The following is a 13,852-nucleotide window of genomic DNA, read 5'->3' as shown; positions in this document are numbered from 1 at the left end:
CCCAAAGTGCTGGGCCTGGGTCTCCCGTTGATCCACATGCCACACACAGTGGGCACCAGACCGGCCCTGTGCACAGGGCCTAGGACAGCTGCTCCCACAGGCATCATGGCCTCCCGAGGTTTATTCAGGTGCCCGCGTAAATTTTCAGAATCAATAAAAATCATTAGTCCAACCAAAAATGCTGTTATATTGGTGCCCCCTGCTTTTTCTTTTAAATTCAGATGTGCCCTTGGGCACATAAAGATTGGGAACTCCTGGCCTAGGATATGTGCTGCAGGCAGCAACCACTCCAGGACCTACATTTCACACAACACCTGCACAGGGCCAATTTGGACCCCCCTGACATGCCAGATCCAATGCCCACAGGAGTTGCCATAGGACTGAGCTGTATGCAGCACCCACTCTGGGCAATCTGAAATATGAGCCACACAAGAAGCCTGCTCCAGCCAGTCTGGGGCAGGCAGTACATGCAAAACAGGTCCTGGAGCAGGCACCTCATGCGGTGTAGTCACTGACCAATGAGAGAGCAAGCATTGGATCAGGTATGAAGGGGAGTAGGAGTGGCCACATACTAGATCCACATCTTCTCTGGTCAGTCAGGGACTCGGCCACATATGGCACCCACTCCAACCAGCCCAGGATCCATAGCGCATGGGTTTAGAAGACTAAGTCCAAAGCCACGATCCTGAAAACCCCTGTTCAACTAATTTGAGCTGGCACAGAGGGCACAGAAAATGAATCTGTAATAGTGATTTGGGCACTGCAATTTCCAAGAGAAATTTCAGTTCCTGCTCTACAGGATGCTTGTGTGTTTTACACTAAATATACACTGGGCAAAAGGCATAAGTAGTTTTAATAGCAGGCGGTGAAATCCAAGACTCTGCTTTCCCAGGTATATGTTCAGTATTGTTATCCAATGCAATACTTAAGTTATCTAAGTGCCTTAGAAAACAAAGTACCAGTCCCAAAAAACCTAATTTTCTAAGCATGCCTGAAAGCTAGCAGGATCAATTACAGCTCATTTTGATTTTCATACAAGTTTGAACTGCTTCCTACACCTAATTTTGAGATGGGTACTTTTTCTGCCAGCTAAAGAACCCAATACCTATTTTTTCATTACTCTAAAAAGATTCTGATTACCACAACTTTTGAATTGAATTTTTTTTTTAAAGAAAGGATGAGTCTGCAAGGGGATAAAAATAAGTACCCAGAAAGCAGCACTTAAAAACAAATAATGTACTTGTTTTATTTTCTATATTGGAACAGCACCCTGGGGTACTAAATGAAGGACCAAGTTTTTATTGTGCGAGGCAATGAACAATGAAAAAAATGGGACTAGGCAATAATGTGATATCATACAGTACTCTGTGAGAAAGTAGTTTATGATTAAGCCATTAATTGCTGAGTTTTCCCCAGTAAAAAAGGTCTGGTGAAAAATTAACATTTGCTGAAAATGTGTGAAAAATAAACTTTTTTTTAGCTTGGTGAGTTTACTGATTTTCATTAAAAATAGCTTGCCTTTGCAAAAATATGACCTAAAAAGCAATAAATGAGCCGTGTTATATAGCACAATGTGTTAATAAATAACAGATGACAGAAATTATTAATAAAATTCCAAGAACGTAACAGGACAGAGTAAGACAAATCCTCAGCTAACAAAATTCTCTGCATACTACTGAGAAGTCTATAGTAATATGAGGGATTTTGCCTGCCACTTACACTATCTTGACTTTTACAAAGATTGTTTAAAAGGTTCTCTTCCTTTGTCAGCTCTCCCCCTACCTCTGACCAAAAAAAATATAGTAAAGACTTATGACAAAAGTATTGGGTTCCCACAGAAGAGAAAATTAAATACAAAACCCCAAATTGTTAGAAATGTTCAAATTCACACTAGGAATTATTAGAAGCTGACACTATCAATTTATCTACATGAAAACCCCAAATAGCAACATCAAGGTGTTGCTCAGTTAAGGTAAAAGTTTTCCAATTGTGTAACTTACAATGAATTTGTCTAAACGTTTGCAACTGACCATTCAATATTGGATTTTTAAAGATGAATACCATTTAGTAGTGCTTCACAACTTAAGTCCATGATTTGGACTGAATTTCCACAGTGCAGTCCATTTCATTGTCTGAATTTGGAAAATTGTATCTGCTGAACTACTAAAGTGAAATGAAATTTATTTTAACTTAGTTTTAAATATTAAATATTAAGAAGCAAATTGAACATGAAAACTATTTAAATCTTGTATTGAAATAAATCTTTTTCAGAAGGGAAAAGATAGCAAGATACAAGCTTCAATATTTAGTAGACTTTCATTTTAAGTTTGTTTTTGCAAATCTTTCGTGATTAGTCTACATCAGGAGCTGTTGCAATTTAAGCTAGTTTGGACATTTAGTATGAAACAGCTGTTAAACTTCATCTCCCTGCATGGAAACTCACTCTGTACAAATACTAAGTGCAGAGTAGAATATTCACATTAGGAACCTTAGTGCAAAGGCTCTTCCAGGCTACTACCCTGTTAGACAATCCTTTATGCTTTTAAGACAAAAAAAGCAGAATTTGTGAAGATGGACATAACAGTAGGTGAACACTAAGCTGAACCAATACAGTTGCTTAATCTATTCAGTCCTCCACTTAAAAACCACTGTAATTTAAACTCGTTTCTTTCAAGTTTTGAATTATGATGGATTAGCTTATTTCAGGACAGATACAAAACAGTAGATCAGCTGTAAAGTGCTACAATTTTAAAGTGTTGTTCATCTGTCTACAACTAAGCCTAGAGCCTGAAAACAAGAGCTTAGAGATTGGACTTCAAGACTTAAAGAGTTCCACATCTAAAACTCAAGCACTCGCCAGACCATATTTTAAATTCGATAACTACGATTTATTATTTCAGTACTATACACACAGCAATCAAATGCAGCGTCTATCTTTCTAATGGTACACAAACAGGTGTGCAGATCAGCATTTGAATTGAACATTAATTCAAAGGAAAGGCTAGGTAGCTAGTTAAAACAGTTAAGACAGAAGAATCAGGCAAAAACAACAACTTATTGCACTTTATTTAAATCTTCAACATCTGCTACAAGTGTAAACTACCAAGACTCAAGGAAACATTGTGCAGTTTTATCCAAATGCAGGACTAAAATCCCTCCCAGCTTCCAATTTTGAAGAGTGTGTTGTACTGATTGGTCCCCAACATCATCAATAAGTTTTTTCAAAGACAGCAGTAATTTCAATTGAAATTCAGCTAAAAAATACAAGCATTGTTTAAAAAAAAAAAAAAAGAGTTTTCTGGTTTGTTTTTTTACAATCATCAACAGAAGCATTTCCATGGTTCTTTTTAAAATCTAACATTTACAACATTTCCCTTGAAGGGCTTGTAACACACATTACTACACTGAGCTCTTCAAAACAAGCAGCAATGACAGCTTTTTTTCAGCTTCAACACTGAAATGCAAGAAAGAACAAAATAGTGAAAAGATAACAGCACTTCTTTCAGAACATGCAGGATTTATATCACGCAACAACTTGTTTTACCTGAAAACAAGTAACAAGCAGGAATATCAGTAACTGTCACTCAGCTTCAGTTTCTTCAATAAGTTAGGCAGAAATAACAGTAGTATAAGCAACAGTGTTTGTATGTTTAGTTTGATATAATACAAAAATATAACCCTTCATAAAGTCTCTGTCAAACTAAGAATTCAGTATTAAACTTAAATAATGAACGGTGTGTTTAACAAATAAATGGAGATGGGTGCTGTCGGACAGTGTAAGGATATTCATCTGTTTTCTTCAGTATGCTAACTTGAAGACAAAACAAGCACTTCTCTGTGCATATCAGTTCACTATAACTGAAGTCAGAAGTACAGTTATAAATCTCACAAAATTAGCAGTTCAAGTCCTCCCTTTGCTGCTGCTTCCCTCTCCCTCAGTGCAATGGCTATACATCCAAATGGTGCAATGGTCCTAGACACGTAGTGTTTGTTACTTGTTACAGAACAGTTCTACTCAAAATGTCTCAAGGCACCATGGTTTGCTAAAATTATGATAAATAATTTCAAAGCTGACATATGAAACAGTTGGCAAAAAGGCAGCTACCATAGTAACTGTAATCTTAAAAATGAACAGGGGTTTTACTTTTAACATATAGCTGTCCTTCTAATGCTGGCCACATTTTGCTTATAGGCATCTCTGCTGTTTAGACCTCCAAAAAACACTTACTGGGGAATATCCTACCAGGAAAAACTAGTCATCCTGGCACATAATGAAAACAACCCTCCTATCATACCTTCAGTTAAATGAAAAAAATATCTTGAACAGTCATCCTTCTTCCTGCTTAGAAGTCTGAATTGTTGTACAGTTATTTTATTTAGGAATATATCTTCCACTGAGTCAGATAGGAAGTGCCACTCAATCACTATGTCATTTAAATAATATTTTCAACCACGTAAGTGAATTTCGCTTTAGCATGAATAGAGGAAGAGTGACAAGAACTGAAATGTCTATGGAAAAATTCCAAGAAGAAACTAGAATTTTCTGTGCACGCTCTGAAGAGACAGATTTAGGGGGACAGTTTTAACTAGAAAGGTCAATATTTACTTAACTCTGTAGACTATTTATATTAAACAAGTTTCTGCTGCAAAATTTCAGAAGCAAGAAATACAGCCTAATACACATGGTGAGATCTTCTACCTCTTTAGCCCTCTGCAGTTGTGGAACTAGAAACCCTATATCCAGTACACGAACTGAAGCAGTAAGATGTAAGGCTATCTTCTGAAGATCTCCTCATAAGCCCTGGAGTAAGAAGCATGCTGGGACTGGGATGTGTCAAGGCAAGATCGCAGCATTGCATTTATTCTGAGTCCCACTACAAAGCCTGTAACAGCTCTGGAAGGCAGCTGTAGTTTTGACAGGTTCCCAACACTGTCTGAATTGGGGTTGCTCCAGCCCATGGAGTAGCCCAAGATCACAAAGGCTTAAAATCACTTTAGTTATTCCCTCTCCCCAACATAAAGCTAGAAGAAAAACATTTATAGGTAAAAATGATCACATTTGATCTAAATCACACATAATGCAAGGAACTTGATTTCCAGAATCCACTTCCCAGAGTACATCCAGTTTATAACATGGAATTTTTGTCCGTGTCCATGGCTTGTGTGTCAAGAACAAATTTTATTTAATATTTTTTCCTAAAAGAATTTTTGCTACACTGTATATACTTTTGAAGTTACCCTCTTCAATTCCCAAGGTGGCTAGTTTCCTGGCATGGTAACCGATTCAGTAGACCTGATCCTTAGCTCTACTCAAACTAGTGCATTCAGTCTTCAGGTTAGTAAGTTGTTATTTTGAAAGAAGTCAATTCATAATTTTTTATGATGGAATTTATGTATTTAAATAAAGAGTTTATCTTTCGTTTCCAGTAAACCTTAATCTAGTGGCCATGGAACTTTAAACCAGAAGACAGTCTAATGATAAAACGTTTTATATAAAGATACAATAAATAGTCTCAATTAAAAATGCCAGCTTCAACACTAATTTCCAGAGATACATACACCTTGTGAAACACAAAACTTACAGTATGCTATTCTCGCTTTAGTTATCTGACTATTGGCTTTCCACACCACCAACAAATTTGTAACATGGTCAATATTTTATTTCCTAAGCTAATAGCTAAAGCCTATATGTGAGGAAATGTAAAAATAATTACAAAAAGTAGGGAATGACTTTCTAATTTGAAATACCTTTAAATGCTACCTAAATATATGAGTTTAATAAGGATACGACTAACTTTGGTTCAACTTTGTACATGATACAAACTTTTGAGCAATTTAAAACAAAGATTCACAATGATTTTCTAAAGAACCTACCAGTACTTTCCACTCCCTTTGCATGATATTTTTAATGCTTAATTTGTTTGTGCAAGGAAGCCTAACACAGTGGTACTGTTTTACAGTGCTTTGCTCCAACTTCAGTTAGCTAACCAGAAAGGACAGTTCAGTATCAATGGAAGTAGTGCAAAGATTTCATGTAAAATTGCCCATATAAGAGCTTTCACTTAGTGGCCATTTACTATTTGGCCTCCTAGCATTTTGAAGAAGTTGTCTTCCTTGAGTTTAAGATGTTCTGGTAAGTCCAGTTTTCTCTTAGCTTCTGCAATGTCTTCCTGAATTTCTGAAATGAGTTCATCTGTAAATGTAAGGAAGCACAATACTTGCATTAAAAAAATTAACCTGAATTCAAAGCACAACACTGAAAGAAAGCAAAGGCAAGGACACACATAACAGGTGTGGATACACGTAACAACTGAACTGTTCCCAAATGTCACTGATTAGGAGCCCAGTATGCCTCATAGTGAATGAGCGGTTGGGGCAAATGTTAGGACCTGCACTTTAGGGTCCCAGGAGGTATTTTTAGCTTTCTACTTTCCTTTCTCTCCTAAACATGAGTTCAGTAAACTTTAATTCCCTGCAAGTGACCAAAGCCTGCAGCGTGCTTGCCTGATTTGTAAGTAGGGGGGAGAAAGTGCTTGGAGTCATACCTTTAGGTTCCCAAGAGCTGGGGGAAGATGAGGAAGGGCTGCAGTCATATAGCATGTGAGGGCAGAGCTGGGTGTTAGAAAGATAGCTTTCACTGAACAAGCAATGCAAGGGAGCTCAGTGATGATAAAGTGCCAACAAAATGGGAAACAGGTGGGGGGCAGTAGAGTTCTGGCTGCATACCAAAGTAGCCAGTTACAGCAGTGTAGTGTGGGATGCCCAGAGGATTGAGCGGACTTATGCCACAGGACACTTGGTGCCCACACAACACTGAACCAGTTCACACTGATTCAATCTATTCAAAATAGTACTTGGTTTTTCAGGTACATTTTTAAACATTCCAGGCAGATGCAATAGGCCTGCATGTGTGTCCACTTCAGGTTTAAAGTCGTCTCAGGGATTAGAAATATATAGCATTTAGAATACTGAGATTCCAAAAGTTGAGTTTATTTCTCGAAATAGACATTTACTGACATGATTTTTAGTAAACTTAAGAGAACACTTTTAAAGCAGATTCTGTAAGACACCTTTGTTTCTCTAATGTACAAATTATAAGCAAAGAAGGCTAATAAATGCCTCCTGTTTGAGATTTTGGAAGATATAAATATTGTGTAAAAGAAAAAAAAAGATATGGACTAACGAGTGAAAGAGAAAGGTAAAAATCTCAAAAGAAAAAACATTAGGCAAGCATTAACTTAACATAATACACCATTGGAGGAGAATAAACATCCAAAGATTGATATACCAGAAATCCAGGCACCACTGACATGCACTGGAGCAGGTAGAAAGTAACTCTCTCTCAATGCAGGTTATTGGTAACCAGTTAAAATAAACTTCAGTATATGCCAGTCTTGCTTCATTTATAGTAACGTGTTTTTGTCCTGCTTATTCATGTTTAAGATGTTAAAAAGCTAATTTTGTTTTTCCAAGTTGTTCTCAGAGGTCTCTTTGGAAAACCCAAAGTTCTTAATAGAAGAACTTAATAAAAGACATTTGACATAAATTTGTTCTTTTGTTTACTAGCTGTTTGCATCAAGCACATATCAGATGAAAGTGAATTTAATATACTTTCCCCATTCTTTTGCCATCAACTACATTTGATTTCTTTAGCACTAGTAAACCTTTAATCTGAAACTAAACTTTTGAGAGTAATGTCACATTAGATGCAGTGAGAAATTTAGGAATTTCCAATTTCTGAGACCAAGATTCTCGCAGGCTTTCCAACATAAGAATCAGAGATTCCTAGATCAGAAAGTACCTCAATAAATCATAGAACCTTGAACAGCACAGACCACAGAATATTACCTACTCATTTCCATATCAAGTCCATAACTTTGGGTTCATGGGGGGAAAACCCTGCTATGTATAATCTGAACAGAATTTCATGTAAGGGGCATTTAATGAGTGTTGAGAATAACTACTGTAATGCCAAATTCTTTTCCTTGGACACTTTGAAGAAAAGGTAACATGGAGAAGAGTAAGTAGTAAAAAAGGCACTACTGAAGAGATGCTAAAGTGAAATCTTAACATTACTCTTCTTCAAAATGCAAAGAACTGAAATGCTTAAATACAGCAGCCTCTTAACCTGTTAAATAGGCAGCCACATATCAAGCCACTGCAGACAACATTACAAAACTAAAAAAAATGAAGGTAATTTAAGTCCTATGACAATCACACGATTGCAAAGCATAAGCAATTTGCATCTAAACCACACACTTCAGTACAAAAAGGCTCATTCTCTGAGAGTTTCCTACTCTTGATACATACCAGATGAAAGCTCAGAAGCACCTCCCACTGTATAACGAACACCAATATTAGGAAGAGCTTCGGGCACTTTGAAGAGAGTGTGGCCTAAGGCACTATCTGTCACAAGATTCTTCCCCCCCACCCCAAGTCTCCCTCATATTCTGTGAAAGCAAGACAAGTTTTATACAGAATTTTCTAACAAATCAGTTCTAAGTTGCCTGCTGCTCCTCCACAGTCAAAGTTGGGTTTTTTCGGCCAACGTTAGTAAGAAATGTTTAAAAAAAAAAAAAAAGGCATGACTCGCTTATTCTAATCATAGTGAAGGGTTTAAATATACCACCTACTGGGGTGTCTTATGCTGCCTGCAAAACATAGGAGTTCAACTGAATTTTGTACTAAAAGAGCCACCCAAGAATAGGGTACATGTGAAAAGTAAGCAGCCTTGAAAAATAATTCAGATTTTCTGAAGGACTCACTCTCAACTAAAGCTCAGATTCAGAAAGACATGTAGAAAAATACCATGGTTTTAGCAGTGATATTACCACAGTAACCCAAAGGAAAGTATTCCGTCCAGAAAAAACAGATAGGACAAAGTTGAAACGTATGAAGTTTTGGCAGGATACTCTTCTATGTTTTTCTGTATTCCTTAATTTTTCCTTTTTACCTAAATAGTAATGGCATCTTTCTTCTACGTACCGTACAAGTAGGCATAGTACATAAGAAAGAAATCTGTACAGCTATGATTAGTAAACACTACATTTATGGCTGGAATGCAGAAGATTAGCTCCTTTTTCCCTTTGATAATCATGTAATAGAGAAAAAAGACAAGGAAATGTACGACCGGCTCAAAAATACAATAAACATTTGAAGATCTGTATACCTACCTAAGGAATCAAAGTTTTTTTCTGGTCTGATGTACCCAACAATAGCTATACTAAGAATTTCTCCATAAAAGTCTTCTTTGAAGGTATGGATGATGTGTGTTTCCTAAAGACCCAAAGAAATAAGTTAGGACCTTAGCAATTTAAAATTATTTTGGGTATCCAACTGCCCTATTTCTAGAAACCTTTAACCCACATTTAGCCCTTTTGCTCATATTATATTGAAAGAAAAAAAACTTTATTTTCTTAAGGCCTTAAAGTAAAATACTTTAGTTTAAAATTTATGCATGTTCAAGAAACCTGACTGAAAACTGTTACAGTAAAATGTGAGCATCTGTGAGGCTCCAGTTAGACAGACTTAAGTCTGTTTCATGCCATTACCCACATGAGGGGAGACTATGGATCATAAATATTACTAAAAATACCCGATGATTTGATATTCCAATCATGGATTCTCAACTGAGGTACTATGAGACCCACCCCCCCCACCCAGAAGTTCTGCAACACTGCAGCCAGATAAAACTGCCCTGTGACTAGGACTATGGTGCATGCACACACTCCTCCACTCGGGCTCTTTGATAATGCTGAAAAAGACCAAGCTGACTTGGGCTGTACCTATTTCTTCCATTTTTAATGGCATTCATGTTCCTTTAGCTTAGTACTAATTCCTTTAAGAAGCCTTTTTTTTACATTAATATACACAGATTCCCACAGTTATCAGTAAAATGAATGGAAGGATAAAACAGAAGTACACAGAGCAGTGGTTTTCAAACTTATTTCACTTGCAGACCCCTAACAAATTTGAAATGGAGGTGCAGACCCCTTTGGAAATGGAATGCCTTTTCTGGGATCTGAAACTTTATTTTCACAGTCATCTTTCACAGACCCCTTCGACATAGTCTGCAGACCCCCAGGGGTCCGCGGACCACAGGTTGAAAACCACTAACAGAGAAACCTATTAAGTTTTACAAATTTATCTTTTGATCTATAGGTGGATTAAAAACAAACAAACAAACAAATAGATCCCATGAGGCTGCTGGTATCCGTATTTACTATGGAGAAGTCCATATTTATCTGCCACTATCAGTACTACAGCATAATCTGTCACACTTCAAAGAACTTTTGCAATAAAAATTTAACTAGTTTAAACTTATAAGGCAAGAAGTAGCAAAGAGCATCTCTCATTCTTGATGACTCTGAAATGCAGTCTGAGAGTTTACCTGTTCGGTATGTAAATACACTAGAACCAGTTTCCTGACTGAAATGGGATTTCTAAGTCCCACAAAACCCATTTAAGGACCAAATCCTACTTATGTTACTCAAGCCAAATGTCCCATTGGTTTATTGTTGTTGAAGTACCATAATAAGCAGAATTCTTACCACTGACTTCTTAACATTCTTGTAGTATGGGTTCCAGCCTATGCTTAAAACCATTTTATGCACATCTCCATTTCCAACGCAGGCCCATCCATAGTATATACCAGTAGAAATATCAGATGGAAAGCTTTCGACCACTTGTTCAGAAAAATTAGCTGCAAAATATTTTTAAAAAGATGTACACATATGTAAGTCAAGTGCTTATAATATATTACACAGTTTAAAAACACAATTAAAAACAAACCATCACTCATGACACTTAAAAATAGAAGTTACTCACCATTAAGACACAATGTTCTAATCAATACAAACTTTAAGTGTAAAACAACATGGCCAGCCCAGGAAAGGCTGTAGCACATACACATGCTTCTTGTATGTGAGGGCTCTGATCAGCCTAAAGCAGGAAGGAGCTGCTTAATGCTGCTCAGCCATTTCCAGTCCAGTCCTGCTCCCTACACTCCATTGGACACAGAGGCACAGTGAGTAAGGACTATCTTGCATGCCTCTGAGGTAGGGCTAGAGCCAAAAGCCAGCTCCTGCCTACTTCAGCCTGTTCAGAGCCACAATGCAGCAGGAGTGTGCGTGGGGCAGCTTTACCTGGCTGCTCCTGCCATAGCAACACCTACATCACTGAACCCAAGGTGTTTCATGGACCCTGGTTGAAAACAACTAAACTAGACAACAGAATTCACAATGAAACAAGGTTTTGAGTCTTACAAAGTCAAAATTAGGACTGCAAGCACCCCTCAGTAGCTGGAGTACATATTGCTTTTTTGAAGTTCTTAGAATTAAGAAACGCTCAGATGGCAGAAACTCAACCAAAAAATGTAAAGCTAAGACCACACTTTAAAACAAATACTTTTTTTAAAACTTGCAAAGGATGATCCTTGACCTCCCCCAATTCAAATCTTTGATCATCCTGCAGACCTCCCAAAGAAGGATATCAAATTCATTTACAGAAAGAATTCAGGTTCATAGTTTCATAGTTGTTAGGGGCTGAAAGAGACCTCACAAAGCATCGGGTCAAGTCACCCTGCACATGGGCAGGAAAGACTGTTGGGATCAGATGGCCTTATGTAGTTGTTGTCTGTGAACTGGATGATGAATTCAGGACTTTATACTTGTCTTGAAACACTTCCTATTAGTGGAAATTCTGTAGAGTTATTAAGAAAATACACCACTGTAACAACTTACTCATTTCCTTCCTGCTAGCCATTATCACTTAAGGCATGCTTCCGCAAAGAATTTTAATTTGTAATAGGTCTACTTAAACAAGTACAATTCACGTAGGAGGGCACCGATAGAGATTTTGGGGGCCAATACTGATAGCCGATTTTTAAGGAAGCATAACGGCCAACACAAATCCAATTTTGGATACAGCTGCATCCAGCTAGTAAGTCTGTTGTGGTGGAAAGGGAGGGGGGAGAGAAGTGGTGTGGGGGGGGGGGAGATCAATGTCACCATGGTGAGGGAGGGAGTGGGGCAGGCACTGTCCAGGCAGGGCAGGGTGCAGAACAGAGGCGCAGCTCATCCAGGGGGCGCGGGGGGCATGTGCCCCTGGATCTGCATGGAGCAGGGTGGGACAGCTGTAGCTGCGCGCTGGAGCCAGGGCTGCACTGGGCCCCTTTCAGCAGGGGCTAGGCTAGGGGCCAGCGGCAGCAGGGCTGGGAAGGGGCTATGGGGGGGTCAGGTTGCAGCCACACCAAATTTCACCATAGCCCACTCCCCCCCCACCCTGTAGTCCCTTCCAAGCACCACCGCTGCGCACCCCAAGCCCAGCCCCCACCAAGAAGAGCCCGGCGCTGCCCTGGCCCCAGCCTGCTAGCCTTGTCCCGCACAGATCTGGGGGGGCACACGCCCTACCCACTCCCACTACACCCCCCGGAAGAGCCACAGATCATCCTGCACCACACCCTGCCCCACTCCCTCCCTCGCTACGGGGGCACTGATCTGCCCCACTATGCCCCTTCCCTCCCCCTTCTCCTTCCACCACAATGGACTTACCAGCTGCACACAGCTCTCCATGCTGCCAAGCTGTGTTCCTCACCGCCTACAAGCTGTGTTGCGGCTGCACGCGTGCACAGGCATTTATTAGCCAAATTATCAGCTACATCAGACCAATTTCCAGTTCAGCCAATTTTCTTTATATCAGTCCCAATCCGATAGCGGACCAATGTATCAGTGCACCTCTAAATTTATGTGATTTAAATTGTGGTTACCGATTTGGATTACATTTATAAACTTACTTACCCGTGTACAACCTCACTTATATACCAAGACTCTATGAAAAAATATATTCCCTTCAGGCCAAGCCTAGCTACTTTTGCCTTTTTGTTTCCCACCTTGCATTTTCTTCTCCTGAAGGAACTCCTAATTCTCATGTTTTTCCTTCTAGGGCTAAAGTACAATGACACTTTTATAAACATCTTATAATGCTCACAGGCACCCACCTGTTCATCTAGTCAGTTTTGACCTTGAGTGAAGAGAATTTTTTTTAATGACACAGAGTAGTACACACAAACTTTATTCAACACTGGGAAACTAATTTGTTACCAAAATCAGCGATCAGTAAAAAGACACCTCCAACCAATGATGCAGCCACTCAAACTGTAATATGTTTGCAATGTATTACAAAACATGCTATGTCATTGTAGGAGGGAAATTCTTCAGAAATTTTCCTTCCTGCCTAGACCAGCCCACTTCCTCCAGCTTCCCAGCATTACAGAATTTAGCACAGCCAGGCACTAGCTGTTACTAGAATCGAAAGCTGAACATTATGTAGTCAAAATGAGAATCCAATACTAATGGCTTGGGTTTAGGAAGCACACAGAAATAATTACAGAATTTCTCCAACACGGCCATTGCAATCAGGATATGTTTCACTCTCAAACAAATAAGTCTTATGCCTACATGAGCAGTTAAAATTTTCCCCACTTCACCCCATCTTGGTTCAGGAGACCCGGTGCAGATAACCTTGCCCTGGACAGCAGGGGCACTTGTGTGTCAGCAACAGGTGCAGCTTCACCTCTGCAGAAAATGGCCTGCCCTTTATTACACATCATGCTGTCCTGCATGGGCTGCGAAACATGGTCTCACATTACCAATGCTGCAACACCACTAGAAGTTTCTGCAACAGCAGTGGCGTCAGTTCCAGGTTTCCCTCCTCTCCCCCCATACCCCAGCCTCTCTGCACCAACCAAATCACCAGGGCTGATAAAGTGTCCCAGGGCCAGGCTGATCGTGCTCAGGGGACTGGCAGGAACAGCATCGGCAAAGGACACTTTTTTTTTTTTTTTTTTTTACAG

At 39.2% G+C, this 13,852-nt stretch overlaps 1 protein-coding gene across 2 annotated transcripts in view; it reads right to left on the bottom strand.

Annotated features, from left to right (window-relative positions):
* Positions 1-3,048: 3,048 nt before the first annotated feature.
* The window catches only part of RFK (riboflavin kinase), a 67,794-nt gene continuing 56,990 nt past the window's right edge, over positions 3,049-13,852 (bottom strand). For both annotated transcript variants that reach the window (XM_019517434.1, XM_019517433.1), the window contains exons 2-4: positions 10,551-10,702; positions 9,174-9,276; positions 3,049-6,193 (exon numbers count right to left, since the gene is read on the bottom strand). In XM_019517434.1, the coding sequence (XP_019372979.1) occupies positions 6,063-6,193; positions 9,174-9,276; positions 10,551-10,702 (386 nt within the window). In that variant the 3' untranslated portion in view covers positions 3,049-6,062. The remainder of the gene's footprint in view (positions 6,194-9,173; positions 9,277-10,550; positions 10,703-13,852) is intronic.

This window comes from Gavialis gangeticus, unplaced genomic scaffold (assembly GCF_001723915.1).
Source record: "Gavialis gangeticus isolate Ggan-Ray unplaced genomic scaffold, GavGan_comp1, whole genome shotgun sequence".
In the NCBI taxonomy this organism is placed as follows: Eukaryota; Metazoa; Chordata; order Crocodylia; family Gavialidae; genus Gavialis; species Gavialis gangeticus.
The sequence above is the reverse complement of the archived record's forward strand: the minus strand, read 5'-3'. Positions and strand labels throughout refer to the sequence as shown.